We start from the raw sequence: 17,985 nt of genomic DNA on the forward strand, positions 1-17,985 counted from the left end.
CTGTGTGCGTGAAACACCGTTGTGTGAACCGTACTCGCGCGCACGCGTGCATGCGCGCTGGTAACGCACGCAGCCGAACGGGAAAGCGCGGGTTCTCATCTCGATTTTCGCCGCAGACACGCACGTCGTGCACGCGATACGCGGCCTCCGCTCGCGAATTACCGATCTTTGCGAACGGAAGTACTGTTAACCGGAAACCGAAGTGACACAAAGCGTGGAATCCTTTTCCTGTAATTTGCTCTTCCGCGAATTCGATGGTCTTTGAAGGACCATCGCGTGGATGTCTTGGTATCGAGCTGGCGGAGATGTTAATTACGAGATAGCAGAGGAAATTTGAGAAGACGGACAAATAATTTGGTGAATTTAAGCAAATTACATAGCATAATAATAGTTTCAAATAGTAATCATAGAATCACAGTGAGAAACATTATATTTGTGTATGTAATTATTTATGTAATTAGGTCAAATGTGACCCAAACTTGAAGGTTTTCGTATATTGGAAAAATAATTTTAAAAGAAGAGTGTATAAAATTTAGAAAATGACAATAATGGCCCTCTCCATGGTCCGTCAACCAGGGGTTAATATCGACGGTGTTTTGCTTGGAATATCTTAGCAGGTATAATGATCGAGGTATAAAGAATACATCGAGGCAATTTCTTTCCAAACTATCTTTTAATTGAACACGTTAGATCGGGAGTCGTTAGCCGTTTCCCCTAAATATTGGTGGCCCACTTGTTACGCAGCTTCGTGTCGTTGACTTCCGAACGAAAGTCCATAACCAACCGGCACGTGCGATGAAGTAATTAAGAAAGCATAATTCTCGAGCATTTTAATATCGGGAATACTCGTAATTCTTATCTGTTAACGATGTCCTCGTGATGCAAGAGGAAATACCCACGTGTCGCGGTGTAGAAATGGAGAAAAAGGTTATCACGGTGAAATATTCTTCTGCAAAGTAACATTGCCTTGCTTCTTCTGATCGAAACGATACCGTTACATCTGTCATTATTAATGTCCAATGAAGCTCATTGACGCACATCGTTCGTGCTCGAATTAGCGAGTAATTCATTAAAATTACTCGTTCTACTTTGTCAGACTTGATAATATAAAATACCGGCAATGATGCAAATAGCAGTGGTACCGTGTAATCGAAGGGTTCGTGCTAGAGTAACGAAAGAAAGCATAGGAAAATTCTAAAGAGACTGAAAATGCACCGCCCACTTTCATTCATTTCTTTCAAATTGCCAGCAATTATCTTTCAACACGAGCCATTAAACTTTTCGAGTTAGAATTTGAATTAATTCTCGACTGTGTAAATTCTGATTGCCGAATGGTAATCGTGTCAATTTCAATTATTATTAATTATTATTTTGGTCACTTATCGTGCATCTTCAAAAAATTTGTCAAGCACTCGTCAGGATTAATAAATTTTTGTTTTACCCTCTGAATCGCAACTTCAACCCTTATAGAATGTTCGATCGACAGTCTCGTGCAAAATATTGGCCGAAGTTCCGCGAAACACGAGAGAACAAATGTTTTGGAACACGTTTAGGAAGATCGTGTGTGTACGAACGGAGTCACCTGCGTCTCTGTGTCGTTGTTAGAACAGCAGCAGCAGTGGCAGCGATGCCGTAATAACGCCGGCACGCTCGTGCCAGAACCAAAGTATACGCTCGGTGTACACGACCTAAATAAGATGCGATGCCCCCCGGGGCGAAAGTAATTCACAGACACACTCGTGCACCGGGGATACACGTATACCGGCCAACCTCTCGGGCTATAGTTTACGAAGTGCCGCAGGAACGCGTCGACCGACCGCTTTAGCGCAACTTCGACCCGCGTTTTTCGCGTTGCACGCGACTCGACTTAGGGACCATTACGAATAAAACAGCAACAGTCTCAAATTCGAGGCGAATAAAGAATCGAATCGCGATTAGGCTGATCTCCGAATACGGTAAAAAGCAAATAAAATGATTTCACGATACGGAAAAGAAGGTAGATTACAGGACAGATTTATGGAAATAAGCCTGTTGAATAAGAGGATCCTGTCTGAAACGAGGATGGAAATACAATTTGAAGTGAAATGAATTTTGAATTGAGCTCATTTGAATGCGAGATTTCATTGTACCCAAGTGAAAATGGGAATGTTAAATGAAAGGATCAGGAAATTGCTTGTGAAATGCTGAAACTATGCAATTTGGAATATCAGAAATCGTTGCAGGGATAACTGCGATACTCTGTAATGCAAATGTATTCCTTTCTACCCGGAGAGCACCGTTTTGACGCGACGAATGATCGAGGTATAACCACTTTTCTTATTGTTAACGAGGAATCCAAATCATCACGGGTATATTGAATTCTAATTCTCCTGGCTCTGTTAGATCACGCGTATATTCTTGGGAATATTTCTCGTTTATTACGTTAATAAGCGCTAATGGGAAAATATTCCTCGAGATTCCGTATACATGCATTAAATGCGCCTCATAAATAAAGTATAGGTGAATGGTATCGGTGCTAGCATTCGAAGCGTTAAATCGTTCTCAAGAATAAGAGATCAAGAGAAAAAACCCACTGCTGTAGCAACGTATCCTTTTTTCCAATCGAGCACCGTCATCGTAATTACAAATCCCTTTAATGGCAATTTTCCTCCGTCGATTCTATTTCACAATATCCATTGGATATTTGAAAAACATACACGTACTCGAAAGGATTCCACGCTCGACAAGTGCAGGGCCAAAGAAAGGAAAAGAAAAATAATAAAAAAAAAAAAAGCAAACTTCGGATCGGGGAAAGGTATTCGTAAAAAGGCCGCGAACGGGCGCGCAGCGAGTCGCGAAAGGGGTTAACGGTTCATTATCACCCCATTTGATCGGCAGAGGCGAAGCACACCGGTATGGAAGACGGTATGATCGAGCAAACATCGGGAAGGGAATATGCGGGAACACGGTTCCCTGTATAGGTGTATATCGGTGTAAAGAAGCGGTGCATATAGGTGCATCATATAGGTGCAGTGTAGCGCGGGACGCGTGGCGAACGAGGAGGGTCCGCTAGCCGCGGCGAATAGAGCGAGAAAAGAGGGAAGAAGAGCTCGGTCGAGGAGAGGGAAAGAAGGAACGAGGAGTGCATCGAGTCAGTGGGCTAGTGGGGCCGACAGAATGTAGCCCATACTACGGTATCGTCTCCCTCTTTATCTCTCCCTCGTTCCTTCCCTTCCTTATTTCCTTCCTTCCTTCTTTCCCATCGTGTTGCTTCTCTCCGTCTCACCGGCTGCGCTTCTGCACTTTGGTCTTTTTCTCCTCTACTCGTTCACCGCTGCAAACCCTCTATACACGTACATAATAGCGGGTTCGCTATTCGATTCAAGTGTGTAGGTCGCGTCGCAACCGGTGCACAGGGGTCTGCGTGTCATGTGTGTAGACGCGGATCGTTCTCGCGTTCGCGTCGTATGCACTCTAGCTTCTTGCGCGATTATACAATGATACGGGCGTGCGCGGTATCCGCGGATTAGCGTGGCGGCGTGTTTACTCGCGCACTAAATATAGTAGCGATACGGTTCATTAGCGCAGTCGCTGAACGAACGTGGACCTCCGCGTATGGGACGCGTATGTATAGAAAAGTGGCGCAATTTTTTCTTTTTTTTTCTCTCTCTCTCTCCCTGTCGCATGCACTTTCGTCGCAGTGGATTGCGTAACGTGCGTGCACCGGCCGCCACACGCGTGCAGACAGACGGCGCAGAAATCACGGGTGACACAGTTCATTAGACGGATGCAATGTATTTCGCTCGTATGCACATCTTGCCGCGCCGACATACACGAACACCTCGCATGTACTCGGCTGTTGGTCGTACATGCCCCTTACACGCAAACCTGCACACAAAAATGCCTTCGCTCAGACACACGTACGTTGTACCGTACACGAGGAGCATGTATCATATGGAACGGTGTGCGCGTGTAGGCGCATCGCCACGACGTTTCCTTCCACGGTGAATCCCACCCTGTCCTAGAGAGGCACGGGCAATGTAAAGCGGCATGAAAGCACGGAATAGGCTGTCAGTGGATGGGCTACCGTCTATGTATTTGTTTCACATGGACACACGCTTGGCTTGTAATACATAGAAGAGTGGGTGGGTAGGCAAGGCAAAGCAAGGCAGGCTCGGCTGGTGGTCGCTCGGTTGCGAACTTCGCTCGATAGCAAAGTGCGGTTCCCCTCGACACGAGCTCTCGTGCTTGCAACGCGGTAGGATTAAAGGGGAACACTCCGTGTACGGAAATGCACGATCGATGCGCACATGTCTGAATTTTCGTGTCAAGTCGTGACCGATCGACCACGGTCCGCGGCTAAGGGTGTCGCGTTCCGATGACCAGGAATTTCATCCTCCCCTAGCTTACCGCTTCAGTTTAATAGTTCTCTTTCTTTTTTCGTTCTCCCACGCAGGGCTCTGTTACATCACGGGGATGATATAACGATCGCAGTTGGAAGGAAATATTAAAGGGAAAGAGCGAACAGTTGAAGTGAATTTTATCTTTATTAAAGGAGCTGAAACTTTACATAGATATGATAGAAATAAAAATATGATAGGTTTTCCTCGAGACACTCTTAGTTCAGCTGGTAGAATAACCGGATCGGCGGCAAGTGGTAACTTGTGTCGCCTTCCTTTTCCTTCTTTTTTTCTCGCACAGCTGCTACGTTTTGTCGCAATGGAGTGCAACACGTTAATTAGATTCTCGATTTAACGGTGTCAGGCGTTCGTGCGGCAAGTGCACGAAGCATACGCGCGGGTAGATGAACACGTCAACGTGCCGAACACGATACCCATCTCGAAACACGTGCGTGTCGCCTCTGGTTTATCCTATCCTCTTACGACTCTCGCTCCGCTTCTCGCGTGACTCTCTTTTTACATATCGTACACGTGGCTCGTGTAATTGCTGTCTTTACTTTCCACCATCCACGGTCCTCTTTCGTTCAAGCTCCGTTTTCTCGTCTCCGAGCGAATCCATTTGAAAGAAAACGGTTATCCGAAGGGATAGTTTAAAATTTAAATTGGAAATTGTACTTTGGGTCAGCGAATATTCCGCCGACCGAGGGTTAAGGGTTAATATCCTAGTACGACTATTTTATCGTTCTTCCTCTCAATTGCTCCGGGTCGAAGCAATTCCACCGATTTCCCGGTACATATAACACCCCGTTCCAAGAACCGGAAGTCACCGTTCGCGTACCGTTGTTCTCGAACACGGTGCCGTACGATCAGCGCCGAGTGAAACGATGATCGCTGGGAGGGGTGCGAAAAGATGCTGACGAAAGTGTTTGCAGATCGACGATCTTCGTAGGCAAGAGTGGCCCGTGGCGCCATGTCACGCGAGACGCACGCAACGAAATCAACGAAGACGACGAAGACGAGAGCAAGGGACACGATCGTAACATCGACGATCACGACGACTCGCCTCGGTGCGCTTCGACTTGGCGGCGATTAAGAAGGTTGCAGCTAGTCGTTCATTAGCCAAGGTGCTGACGATACTAATAACAGTAGAGAGGCGATAGGCGGTAAACCGTGTCACGCAGTGGCGTAGGGCGAGTCGGGGTGGCGTGGAGGAGGCGGAAGAGAAGGTGGAGACGGAAGTTGACGATGACGGGCAGGGTATTAACGTAATACCGTTTAAAAGAAGGAGAAACGGTTGTACGGTCCGAAATCGGTTGACGATACCGGAAGTGATACATAAAGCGACAGTGAATCCAGCAATTCGGTGTCGTCGGTAAAGTGAATGAAATATCGAGCTTAGTAAATAAGAGGTAGAAAAATCTAAGCAGGTGTTAAAAGATAGTTTTGTTAACGTATCACGTCGACTCGACGATAGTTAAGCTGAAGCAATCTTAGAGATAGAACCAACCGATAGAAAGAAGTGAAATCGTGATCAATTGTTGGTGTATTATAGAACGTGTTCGACGTGACATAATTAAAAAAAAAATAAAAAGAACGACCAGTGAGAGATAAGGTATTTTGGACAAAATCGGTGCGAACACCTCGAGACCGACGAAGAAGACGTCCTTTCGAGTGGCGTCGCGGATGTTACGCCGGGCTGGTAAAGGGCGCCGGGTGATCTACGGGGGTAGCAGCCTGGAAGAGACGAAAGGCCATCACCACGGCGTTCAACATGTTCGAGATGTGGAGCGCGGTGAGTTCCAAGCTGGAACACTCCGCGACCTCCTCAGGCTCGCCGTTACCTCTGACCTCGCACGCACCGCAAACACCTCATACCTCGTCCGGGAGCATAAAAGGTAACGAAAGAGCCTCCGTTATTGTGTGTAGAAACGTACGTTCCCACGGCGATTGTGTACGATCTTTAAGGAAAAAGAATCACGCGTAGACGGGGCCGGTTCGCAATGCTCTAACGTGGATTTTCTAATTCCGCTCGTGTCGGAGAACCGTTGTACGAGCCCCATGGAATCGTCGTGAACCAAGTTTACATAACGTCCTTTTCAGAATAATGCGCTCTCTGCTTGCTAGTACTTCATTCTGTTTCATCCGTGTGTATACGTGTATTCGTCTTTTGTCTATCTCTGTGTAAGTGTCCTTTTTTCTTTTTCGTTTCCAAGCAGAAACAGTTAGTTCGCGGAATCGTCTAGTACTTTTTCCTGCTACGAACATTATTATTTTTTTTTTTTATCTTTGGAATTTTTATAAAGACCGTCTCTGTACGTCTTGGTTTTACGCGGTGCCAGAAGATATACGTTCGCGGATGAAAGGACATTAGCAGCATTGCATCTTCAATCATTTGTCAACTTCGAATCTTTTTGCTCCGGTAAGAGTGTAATTTGAAAGGAACGCGTTTAACTTTCCATAAATGTAAAATGACTTGGATTCAATTTGAAGAATTTAATATCCAGCTCGGCAGGATCTTTACTCGAATATAGTTCCTCGAGATTTATGGTGTAGCCGAGTTACGCGACGCGCATTTCGCACGTTCGAAGTTCGCGAACTTGCAGAATTCACAGCTGTAGCAGTGGGAGGGGATCCTTCGATCCGCACACGTCTGACCGTTCGGCCACACGTGGATTTCACTTGCAGTAGATTAGGTGGCCAGACGCGCGCGTCGGACCAAAACACGATCTCAAAGTGATTAACTCCACTTTTTTGGAATCCGTTAAAATTCTACTGTCATAACACTTGATTGATGCTTAACTTTTTATGATTTATCGATATCGCTACTTTCTGTTCTTTTTTTTGCAATCAATTTGGTAAATGGGTCATATAAAATTTAATTATTCAAATTTTAGATTCAGACTTTCAAATCGACCTTTTACAATGAAAAAATGAAAAAAGTACTTTATTTATAAATTTAACAAAAGCTACGTTTATTTAATTTTTGGACACAACTGAATATTTCATATATTTTTATGGACTCCTGTGTCACATGCGCGAAATATATTTGTAAAACGAATGCAAATTTCGATGCAGTGAAAATGTCCGAGTGAAATTTTTAAGTGAGCTCACGGTGAAGCATTGAAACGTCGTTTTACATTATTTACACGGTGCTTTCGTTGCGAATTAATTTGATCCGGTGAAACGCGTGCCGCGTTACGTCACGGGGGAGTAGTTGGCAAAATTGTTGGAATTTTTCAGGGGGCAGTTAAGCCCCGTAAATGTCACCGTGTATCGCGATATTTCAACTTTAATGCCCGATAAACGCGTCTAAATTGTCTCGTAGCGCAGCTCGCTCGTCGCCATCGATTATTGATCTCGTTATCATGCAAGATTGCTAGAATTGATCTCAAACACTGCCCGCCTGATTGATGTTACTTCCAAAACGATCGGACAACCAGATAAAGCTGATACATGCACGTGAACGTGTGTCGATACGCACAAATGTATGACGATCCAATTGATCGCGTACTGTAACAAACGATCGTTGCAGAAAATTTATAGAAACTCAAAACTGTTCAGATTAACATAGACACTGTCCAATTTATCATTAACAAGGTTCATCAATTTTTATCTAAAAATTGGAAGCAGACAAATGGCTTTTGGACTTGTTTTTTTCAAAATCATTTCCTTGTGTTTCTCCTGCTTTGCAATTGAAATAAGTTATAGATTTTGAATGAATCATGATTTTCGACGGAGTCGAGAGAGAGAGTTTAGAAACCGGCAACAGGAATACCGTCGAAACGTTTCAAAACTGTTTTTACGATGTCGCGAATCGCGCACGTCTCGAATAACAAATATAGTGATGCGAAGCAGGATTTACCGAGCAGGTTGAAAGTGATTCTAAATTCTTTTTTATTCGAAACTCGAATTTCTCTGCAAATAACCAGGTGAAGATTTAATCCGTTCATTCTGAGAACTCGGAGATAGATTATTTTCAAAATAGTACCGTGATTCAATTTTCCCTGTCAGCATTGCTCGCGGAACTTGAAGCATCAACACGATCGCTGATCAATCTTGATAAGTCACAGATAAAAACGTAGTTGGTGCACTTGGTGTTTGCATCGCGGAACTCGATCAATTCAAAGACATATTATAGGAGGCGCGTATCTGTCGACGAGTTTCAGAGTAATCATTTAGAAGCGAGGCCGGTTTCCACGAAGCCCAGGGAAACGCAGGCGTTTCGTTCGAAATAGCCAAAGGACGGGAACGGTTTCAAAAGCAAGTGGACGATGTCGCGAGAGACATAGCCGTCCCGAATACGAATACGCGATCGAAACGCCGCGAGTAAATTATGCAAAGCGAAAGTACCCACGTAAGAGCGGGTTGCGCAAAAGCTTCGTAAGAAGAACGCCCATAACGTCGCCTGGTAATGTCCTCCTGGACTCGCGATGACGCGAAAACAAATTTCTTACCGCTTCTGAAATTTTAATTTTTCCATGCTTTCCCCCTGGTCATTATTGACCTTCCAATAGAAATTTAACTGAAAATCTCATGCATTTTAATCCTTGAAGGCTACCAGGGGTGAAATTTCACCCCATTATATTATTCAGTAACGCAACAGTTGTTAACGTTAAATATTTAGATATTAATTTAGATTTTCCGTAGCGGCACTATGCTACCCTAAAGCTGATAATAGCCTTTAAGGGTTAATATACCAATGATCTACATATCCAGATTTTGACACAGAGTGCGATAACATGTATCATAGAAATATTTGCTGCATTAATTATGCAGTTGACAATTATCAGAACACGCAGCAGTTCGATGAAAGGACAAGCAATATTAAATAAATTTCCGATATTGTCAATCTGATTTTGACATTTCAAACACTGATCCACGATGTACATGTTACCTCGATTGACAAGTAATCAATTCATTCCTTTGTTATCGGTGAAATTTCAATGCACTCGATGTAATTGATGACTGGGGAGATACCTTTTATATTACATCACAGAGAAATTACAGAGTTAGATCCGTAGACAAATTAAGGAAAAATTGCAGAAGTCTCGTACTCTGTGTATAAATGAAGGAACGATGGTACGAAAACAGCAGATGTACAATTGTTTGTCGATTTCGCAACGACGTAACCTTTGACCCGAACAATAGTTTGATGGCATTAGTCAGACCGTTGGCGGGTTAATAAAATCGAATAATCGCGCATTTTCCGCGTGTCACTCGATCCGCGAGGCATCGTTTGATAACGATAACACGGATGAGACATCGGAGAATTGCCGTTTCAGCCTATTCGTTCGTGTCGGTTCGCGAAGACGCGCGTCTAATAACGACCGGTTATTAATGGAACGTCGCAACGTTTCGGGAACGATGTTCAGGAAATTAAGTAATTTCGTTCGCCAGAGAAATAAATTGCATTGTTTCGCAAGTGGCTCTTTGTACAGTTTCCATTAAATCGTCGGCATTATTTGCGATAGTAATTGTTAATCTTCGCATCGCCTATCGATTGTGCTCGCCGCACAAAAGAGGAGAAAATTGAACGATCCGGGGCTCTCTGTTGTCCTGACAGAGACATATGAAATATGAATAATACTACGGTAAAAAGACGCATAACGACGTGTTTAAAAAACGCGATTGGTTCGAACGTCTCTGTGCCCTCGCGAAGATAGGTCTTCTTTATAAGGATAGGGGACCATTTTTATCGAGTTTCAATATGGTCGAATATTCTGCCCGCTATGTTAGCGGCAGGGCTTCGAGTATTTTTTTCGCGAGTGAAAGCCAAAGCAGCCACGCGAGTCTCCAGGTGAACGGTGTTCAACGATGGCGATCCTTCGATCGTCCCGATCGGCGTGTTTTCAGAGCCGTCGAACGGGTTCGAAGGTTGCCGTTACGAAATCAATCCACGTCTCTCGTTTTATCCTGATCACTCTCCGATTCATACTTATCGAGCTATTATGATCGCGCGGTTACCGCCGAGTCGCTGTCGAACTGTCTATCCGTTTGCTAGATCGCGTGAATTTCGATTCTCCTTAAATAGCGAGGAGAGAAATTCAGGTTATGATCCTAAAAACCAATAAGTATTTCAAGAAAATACCATTTAAAACGCGTAGAATATTAAATTTTTCTGAAAGGAATTTCCTATTTTAAAATCTTCAATAAATTTTCTATTTATAAGTGGAACCAATCTTTCGTGTCAAATTGTGCCATCCAGTTCTGTAGATTTCTTTCATAATTAATATATCCTTATGAAAATAGACGGATTTAGATGGAAATTGTCTGTTTCAAGTTTTCGAGTGACACGAATCATTCACTCGACACGATACACCTATTACTATTCTTTTTATGGTAAAATATGATATGCAGCTCCCTTGTTGGTGCACGTATGCTTTTAGTCATTCAAAGATCATCGACCTTATAGGCGTCGCGATACGATAAGATTATAGTAATAGGTACAACTACTGTAAGTAGGTAAACGCTTCTGTCTTTACACGATAGTGCCGCCTAATGCATAGACGCACTATCGCTCGAAGGAAAATATGAAACGTTATGAAAGTCTAAAACATGACGACAAACTTGATAAAGTAACAATAAATAGAACTCAGCGAAAAAATACAAGAGTATCAAAAGAAAGAAACCAGTGGAAGGATTATGATATTATGCTCGTTTGTCGGAAGCTCTGTAAAAATGGGAATATACATTCAGGTCAATTTTGTGTATAACAAAGTTTCACCTACGCGACTGTAAATCCCATCGCAATTAAAAGCCATGGGTAAACGCGTGGAAGATTCCGAAGACAGAGGTCTTTAAACGCGACGGTTACATCCCGAATACGGAAATTTAATTCGTCGTATCGCGAGGGGATATTATTCAAATTTCAGACGGTTCATTACCGCGTACAACGGCTTATTCTCATGGCGGCCCGTGAAACATTTGTTACCGCGATAATGAAAGGTTCGGCGTGCGTTAAACGCGGCATGCATAGGAAAAGAAGATATCGCGAAAATTCGTAGGACATTCTGGCACGGTTAATCATCCCTTAATCATTTATAAGAGAAACGATGAAACGGTCTTCACGTGAAGACGGTCCATTAAAACAAACGCGCCACGGCACGGGAGATCCGTTCAACGACGCCGCTTAAAGAGATATTAATTATTCGACTTCTAAGCCCTTCATTATTCACATAACTGGAACTCTGGGTGCACGGGAGGCCGGAATACGCCTGGAAGAAGAGAAAGAAAAAAAAAAAGGAAAGAAAGAAAGAATTGCACAGTCGACGATGGAGGGATGAAGGAAAGAAAGAGGAACACCTACCCCTTTAAAAGGTGCGCGCCTATAGGCCGATGGAAGACAGAGAAAGAATGGAAAAGTTAGAAGGGGAGAAAGAAAGACGGTGAATAGCTGAGAAAGAAACGCTCGAATGGGGAGGGTGAATGAGGGAGAGAAACAAAAATAAAGGCAGATAGACGGAAGCAGGTACATAATGAGGGAGAAAGAGAGGGGGGATGAAAAAAGAGAGCGAGTCGGTAGAAAGATACAGAGCAAGGTAGGGGTTGAAGTATCAGCGTGGCGCGGCGAGGGTTGGGCCGTGAAGCTGCTGCCGCTGCTGCTGCAGCTGCAGCTGCAGTTGCAGTTGCAGAAGGGTGAGGCGCGGTACAGGAGGAGAAACGGAAGCGTGGCTTCCCAGATCGATAGCCGTGCGCCCGTGCAACCGAAGCTCGACTCGCGTCGCCAACCACGGCGACGATGTTGTCGTCGTCGACGGCGGCGTCGTCGTGCTCGTGGTCGTCGGCGTCGTCATCGTTGACGTATGCCACGACGTACCGAGGCGCAGACGCTCGATACGCCTAGCACGTGCAACGTTTTCTCATCGGTCGAAAAGCGCGAGCTTTATCGTCGAAACGACGGACAATGGTTGAGCTTCATTTCTTTCTTTCCCTCCGTTGTTTTCTGTCCGTCTACCTGCTTTTTTTTTCCTTCCTTCTTTTTCATCTCCCTTTTTTTTTGGTGCCTTTTAATGGACACGCCTTGTTCACTCGATGCGACTCTAACGAGTCGAAAATTTCAGCCGAGCGGATGTTTCGTCGACGACGCGAGCTGATTGACGTCGAGACGGATCGATACATTGTTCAGCTTTAAAACGCTTTTCGGGGCTATTCGGAGGGTGGATTCTTGTTAATCCTCGCGAAACTTCGCCGTTGTTAGTTAATTTTATTTTTCTAACAGCGGAATTAATTTGACGATGAATACTTGCATCTAATCTAATGTTTCTCGTTTAAAATGAAGTGTTATTACGCGATTTGTTTGCAAAATATTATTATCTGTAATATGAAATGTTTGCCATTTGGTAGGAAAAATATCCAGCAGAGGATAATGTTTTTAACCAATTTAATGACTCATTAGCAGTTCAATAATAGCATGTTTGTATTAATGATTTTTGCGTTGGACGTGTCTTTGGTTACGAGTCGATTAGAATCGATCTCGCGGATTCATTGTCTCGTGGAGAGTAATGCAGTGACTTACATGCACTGCGATGCTTGTTTGTTTCGTAACAGATAAAAACCGATTGAGCGACGAGGCGTGCATAAACGACGGAGATAATTGAACGATGAAACGAACGGGAATAGATGACTCGACAAATCGAGACACACGAAGACGTAATAGGACGTTGATATCGTACAATGGATATTTATAAATATCCTTCTCTGATATCAAATATTTACCACTTTGGTGGTTGCTTCAAAAATATTAAACACACTGTTGTGGCTACATTATATCACGTTTAATGTATCGTGACGGATTATGCAATACGCGATGTAACATCGAAACATCATGTTATCGACCAAAATGTACGCAACAATTGGTGCGTTATGTAATTTTCATCTATTGCAATCTTCGATTTACAATTCTATTTCGATTTCTTTAAATTCGCCTGAGCGTTTATCAATGCGATGCATTTAAGACTCTTTAGGCCCTCTCATGGTTTCATCGTCCGCACTCGTAATTACAGAAATTTCTACGGAAACGCGCAGCCGGTGTCCACGAATTCCATATCGATGTTCCCGAGGAATGTATTCCCGAGTGAATGCCAAAGGAGAGCCGCACACGTACTCCAAAGCTCAATACGTCGTTAACGATAGGTCAAACGATATTGCCCGTTAAAATGCGAATTAGAGAAAAACTAGCCTGTGCAACGTGCACGTATACGTGTGGGGGTGTTTAAAAAGCTCGTGGAATTTCTTGCTCGTCATTTCCTGCGGATAACCAGGATGGATGAGAAAGTTGATACGGGAAAATGGCTAAAGAGATATTAGTCATTTAGAAATTAGAAATTACTCCTATCGCGATAGTAGATTTATCCTTCGGCTCCAAAATACACAAAAGCATTCCACATAGATATAGGCGCATGAAAGTGAGAAAAATTGATTCCAAGAACCTTTTGTACATTCCACGTCCATGTGGTGTGTCGATGAGTTGTACCGGTTCTTTCGGTCGAGGAAATTGCAAGGATGCACGTGCATGCGCATGACGGGCTAACGCTGAATCTCCTTAAAGCGGGATATCTCGATATCGCGAAACCCATTGTCGGGCCAACACGGTGCGCCTCCACTTGCGATCACGTTTTTAACCTTTGCACTTTGAGATGATCTCGCTGCCGATGTTCGGTCCACGCGAACGTACACATACTTAAATCCTCGTGGTAAAAATCGTGAGAGCGGAAAGTGGAGCCGAACAAACGGACGTTCATTTGTACTTTTTTTAATTGCGATACGTTAATAATTCACGGTGTGAAATTGCACAGAACCTCGGAAGTGATCCTGATAGCAAAGCAATAAGAAAGTTGTCTTTTTATTTATTTATTTTTTTTTTTTTGTTCACAATTATAGGAAAATTCAAGTGTTAATGTATACTTAACTGTTTGAATTGTATTAAGTAGGAGATCTACTTTAGCTTAGCGGTAAGCTGCGCTAAACCAAGCATTTATGGGTTTATACGTTTATGAGGCACAGTTAGCATTTTACTACTATGCTATAATGGATTTTGCATTTCATACAATTAAAACACTTGTCCGATCATTAGAAAATTTTATATTACTGTACAAGTCTGGTACGAATGATAACCATTCTTCCTCGCATTTTATCTCTGATTAACTTAATCATTTTTACCTACATTCAATTATCGCGAATTTCTCTTTCGTAATACGTAGGTAACAGGTGAGTCAGAAAAACTTGGGTTTCCTGTTAGGCGATTAAAATAACAAGGAACGCGTTATCACGACCCAAGCTCAATATTTAAGTACAGCAGGAAGACAGTGATAGGAAGAAAGATTATCGACCGGCGATTCCCGAGTCGGCCCATTGCCATGTTGCGATTCGATGTAGGACAGCATCGCAAAAACGGCACTCTTGGCTCGTCACACTCGTTACCAATTTAGATGTGTCCATTCGAACGCGTTTGTACGCACGGTTCACTCGTTAGACTCATTAGCGAGCTGCTTGTAAATGTATCGAGTGGAAAACGTTCGATTCGATCCACTAATGAGATACCAGATCATTTCTTCTTTTAAATTAATTCCATAGATGGTCGAAGGCACACGTGCATGGTCGAGTTATTTATGATCTTTGAACTCAATGTTCTTCGAAAATTTTTTTCTTTAGAATTTAACCTTTGAACAGAGACGTCTGGGTCAACATAGACCCAAACTTACAAAACATGTACAAGAATATTAATCTAAAGTTAAATGTTTCATTTGATGGAAGAATAATTTTTAAATTAAAATTGAGGCTCTCTCCCTGGTCCGTCATTCGGAGGATTAAAAGTCTGCACATTGAATCAAAGAAACGAAATTGTTTCTTGGCTAATTGTTCATTTCTCTTGCTGATTTATCTTTAGTTTCTTTAATTGTGTTTCTTTTTGCTGTTAATATTGATTAACAGAGATGTTCGTGAAAACAGAAGAGTAAATTAACGCGATCAGCAAAACGTTGCTGTTAACTGGTTCGCATGAAACGCGATCTCGGTCTCCAAAGGCCGCGATTCTCACAGACAGACGCGAAAAACTCGCTGAACCGCGTTCCACATCGCAAATTACGAATTCGCACTTGTCCCGAGCAATTAATCGCACTCGAATTCTTCGCAAATTGTCCGCCGTGTTTTTTGGTTCGAGCACGCCTTTGGTCTCGACTTCTTCCATAAAAAAAAAAAAGGTCGAGCTGTGTGCGAAAGCTTTTTAGAAAAACGAAATAAAAGCTCGGCGCGATTCCGTGGAAAATGTGAAAATGGGCGGGCGGACGGTGTAACGATGGCGAGTGTGAGCCGCAAACGAGAACACAGAATCCTAAAAAAGTCGCGCAGCACGGATTTGCGGAGAGAAAAAAAAATTTCGCGACAGAGAGCAGGTGTCACGTTGAAGGTAAAAGAGGACAGGGTGGAGAGGAGCGCGAGGGAGAAAGAGAACGGGGTGCAGTGTTATGCAACCGGGGACACACACTACCCACGATATTTTCGAACGATCTTTCTTCTACTTTTTTCTGCTCGCATTCAGTTGCAGAGAATGCAGCAACTGCAGTCTCGAAAATATTTCTGTAATTAACCATTTTTTAATTATTCCGTAATTACCATTTCTTTTTTTTTTTCTTTCAAAGAAATTAATTATTTTCAATTAGCAAATTTTTGTAAATTTATATGTTTAAAATCTTTTTCTAATTAGGAAACAGATGAATGAAAGAATTTTTCTTTTGAATGAAACAAAGGATACAAAAGTTTTGTTATGCTAGTAAAATTGTAATAGCTATTCACAGGGTTCTCGTAATATTTCATAACAGTGTATCGTTGAAAATGACCGAACGTGGAAAGACAAAGGAGAGGGCATTGCAGCTTGAGACGAACGATAAGATTGCGTAAAGCGAGTCCGGCGACTATGACTACGACTTGACTCTTGCTATGACGTGATCACCATACAACTATGATCATTAAGGTCTGCGGCGTTCCGACACGAATTGTAAAGTTAAAATAACGCTTTATAAGCGCTGGTCTAACGGTTTCCCGGTATTTTTAGCAGTGAACTGTCTGAAAGTGTGGGAAACATGTGAAAAAAGAAATCGAGCTTTTTTTACTTGAATGCAAATGATGAAACATGCTCGAACGTGACTACTTCATTTACCAAATGCATGTCTTGCACTACATTTCATTAAAAAATAATATCAACGTGTATTCGTTTATAACAAAAATTTAACTTCTTTTCAAATTTCCGTAGCTATTTACTGACAAACTTAATGGCAATAAAAATTCCAAGGCAAATATAATAAATAGAGCACGGATGCAAATGCATATATTTATTTAATATTTTCTCTTTTAAACCGATCAAAGGTACCGTTTTATTTACACATTTTTTATATCGCAAATATCCATATATTACAACTACATAAATATTCACAATTTAATATTAAGGCTTCCAATAAAATTTCAAGCAGCACTTTAAAGAGAAAATTACAGAAGCAATATAAAACCACCCCTTGAATACATCAGTAATAATTCTTCCACGTTACGTAACACGCGTAATTGAATTCCAGTTTCATAATTAAAAGTAATTCTTATTTTTGCGATTATTTAAAAAATTGATTAGTAGGATAGAAGTGGATGGATGGTAGAGGTTGAAGAAAAAGTTCTGTAGGCAGTGGGTTCAGTAGTTTGTGGGATAGCGTGGCGAGAAGTTGGGCTGGGTTAGGCATGGCAGGGCAGGGCAGGGCAGGGCAGGGCAGGGTGGAGAAATCGATCGTCGTGTTTACCCGACGGCCGCGTCGCGACGCTGCGGGTTTCGTCGTCGCGCGCGATTTCGCGCTCGAGTACGCGGACTTTGCGCTTTCCGCCTCGCGCACACGCCGGCTCTGCCGATAGATTAGTTTCATTCACTTAGAATTGGAAATTCTCGAAAGTTTTCAGCATCTTCACTTTTATACCATTCCTCAAATATTGCATTCTGCTTAACAAATTCTATTACATTTATTGAGTTTCTTCGAGTTTTCAAGGGTTTCAAGAGCGTTTGACTTCCTCAGTATCCTCGAAGTGATTTGAAAGGTCTCCTTTACATTATCCTTTAAATAAATTATTACGTGAATAAATTAAAAAAATCCATCAAAGGGATTTGAAAAATCTTCACTTCTATATTTTCCTTCAAATAATGAAGAAACATGAATAGAATTGCCTATGCATAATTTTCAAAAATCAATGTTCGATATTCTCGAGAGCAGCTAATTATTATACTTACTAAAATTATTCACTTTTGAAAAATTTCAAGGACGTTCTCGAGCAAGTATCGCAGAAGTGATTAGCAATTGTACGTGGATCGAAGTGGTTGAAAATTGTCGAAAGAGAGAGTATTGAATGCCCATCGGCTACTGGCGGCGCGGTGAAAAAGAGAGGCTCGATTTACGTAATCGCATCCTGCGTGAATACGATAGTCCGATCTCGTGGCGGGCTTGGCTCGGCGTTTATTTACGCGCCGCGTGTACGCAACGCGGACGACAGGAAAACTCGGCTGGAAAACGCGAGTCAAGCGATTTCCCGCCTGAATATACGAACGAAAACGAGCCGCCACCGGTGATGTAAGAGTGTC

General features: G+C 42.7%; 1 protein-coding gene across 12 annotated transcripts in view; it reads left to right on the forward strand.

Moving 5' to 3' along the window:
* Hr3 (nuclear hormone receptor 3 ROR-beta) overlaps positions 1-17,985 on the forward strand; it is a 108,666-nt gene that overhangs the window by 48,051 nt on the left and 42,630 nt on the right. Inside the window, exons 1-2 of one of the 12 annotated variants that reach the window (XM_034317399.2) lie at positions 3,589-3,603; positions 5,312-6,274. The exons of 10 other annotated variants lie outside the window; for them this stretch is intronic. In XM_034317399.2, the coding sequence (XP_034173290.2) occupies positions 6,151-6,274 (124 nt within the window). In that variant the 5' untranslated portion in view covers positions 3,589-3,603; positions 5,312-6,150. Of the gene's footprint in view, positions 1-3,588; positions 3,604-5,311; positions 6,275-17,985 lie in introns of those variants that run through there. One more of the 12 variants, XM_034317398.2, reaches the window with a different exon arrangement.

The sequence above is a fragment of the Osmia lignaria genome, chromosome 16 (assembly GCF_051020975.1).
Source record: "Osmia lignaria lignaria isolate PbOS001 chromosome 16, iyOsmLign1, whole genome shotgun sequence".
Classification (NCBI taxonomy): Eukaryota; Metazoa; Arthropoda; class Insecta; order Hymenoptera; family Megachilidae; genus Osmia; species Osmia lignaria.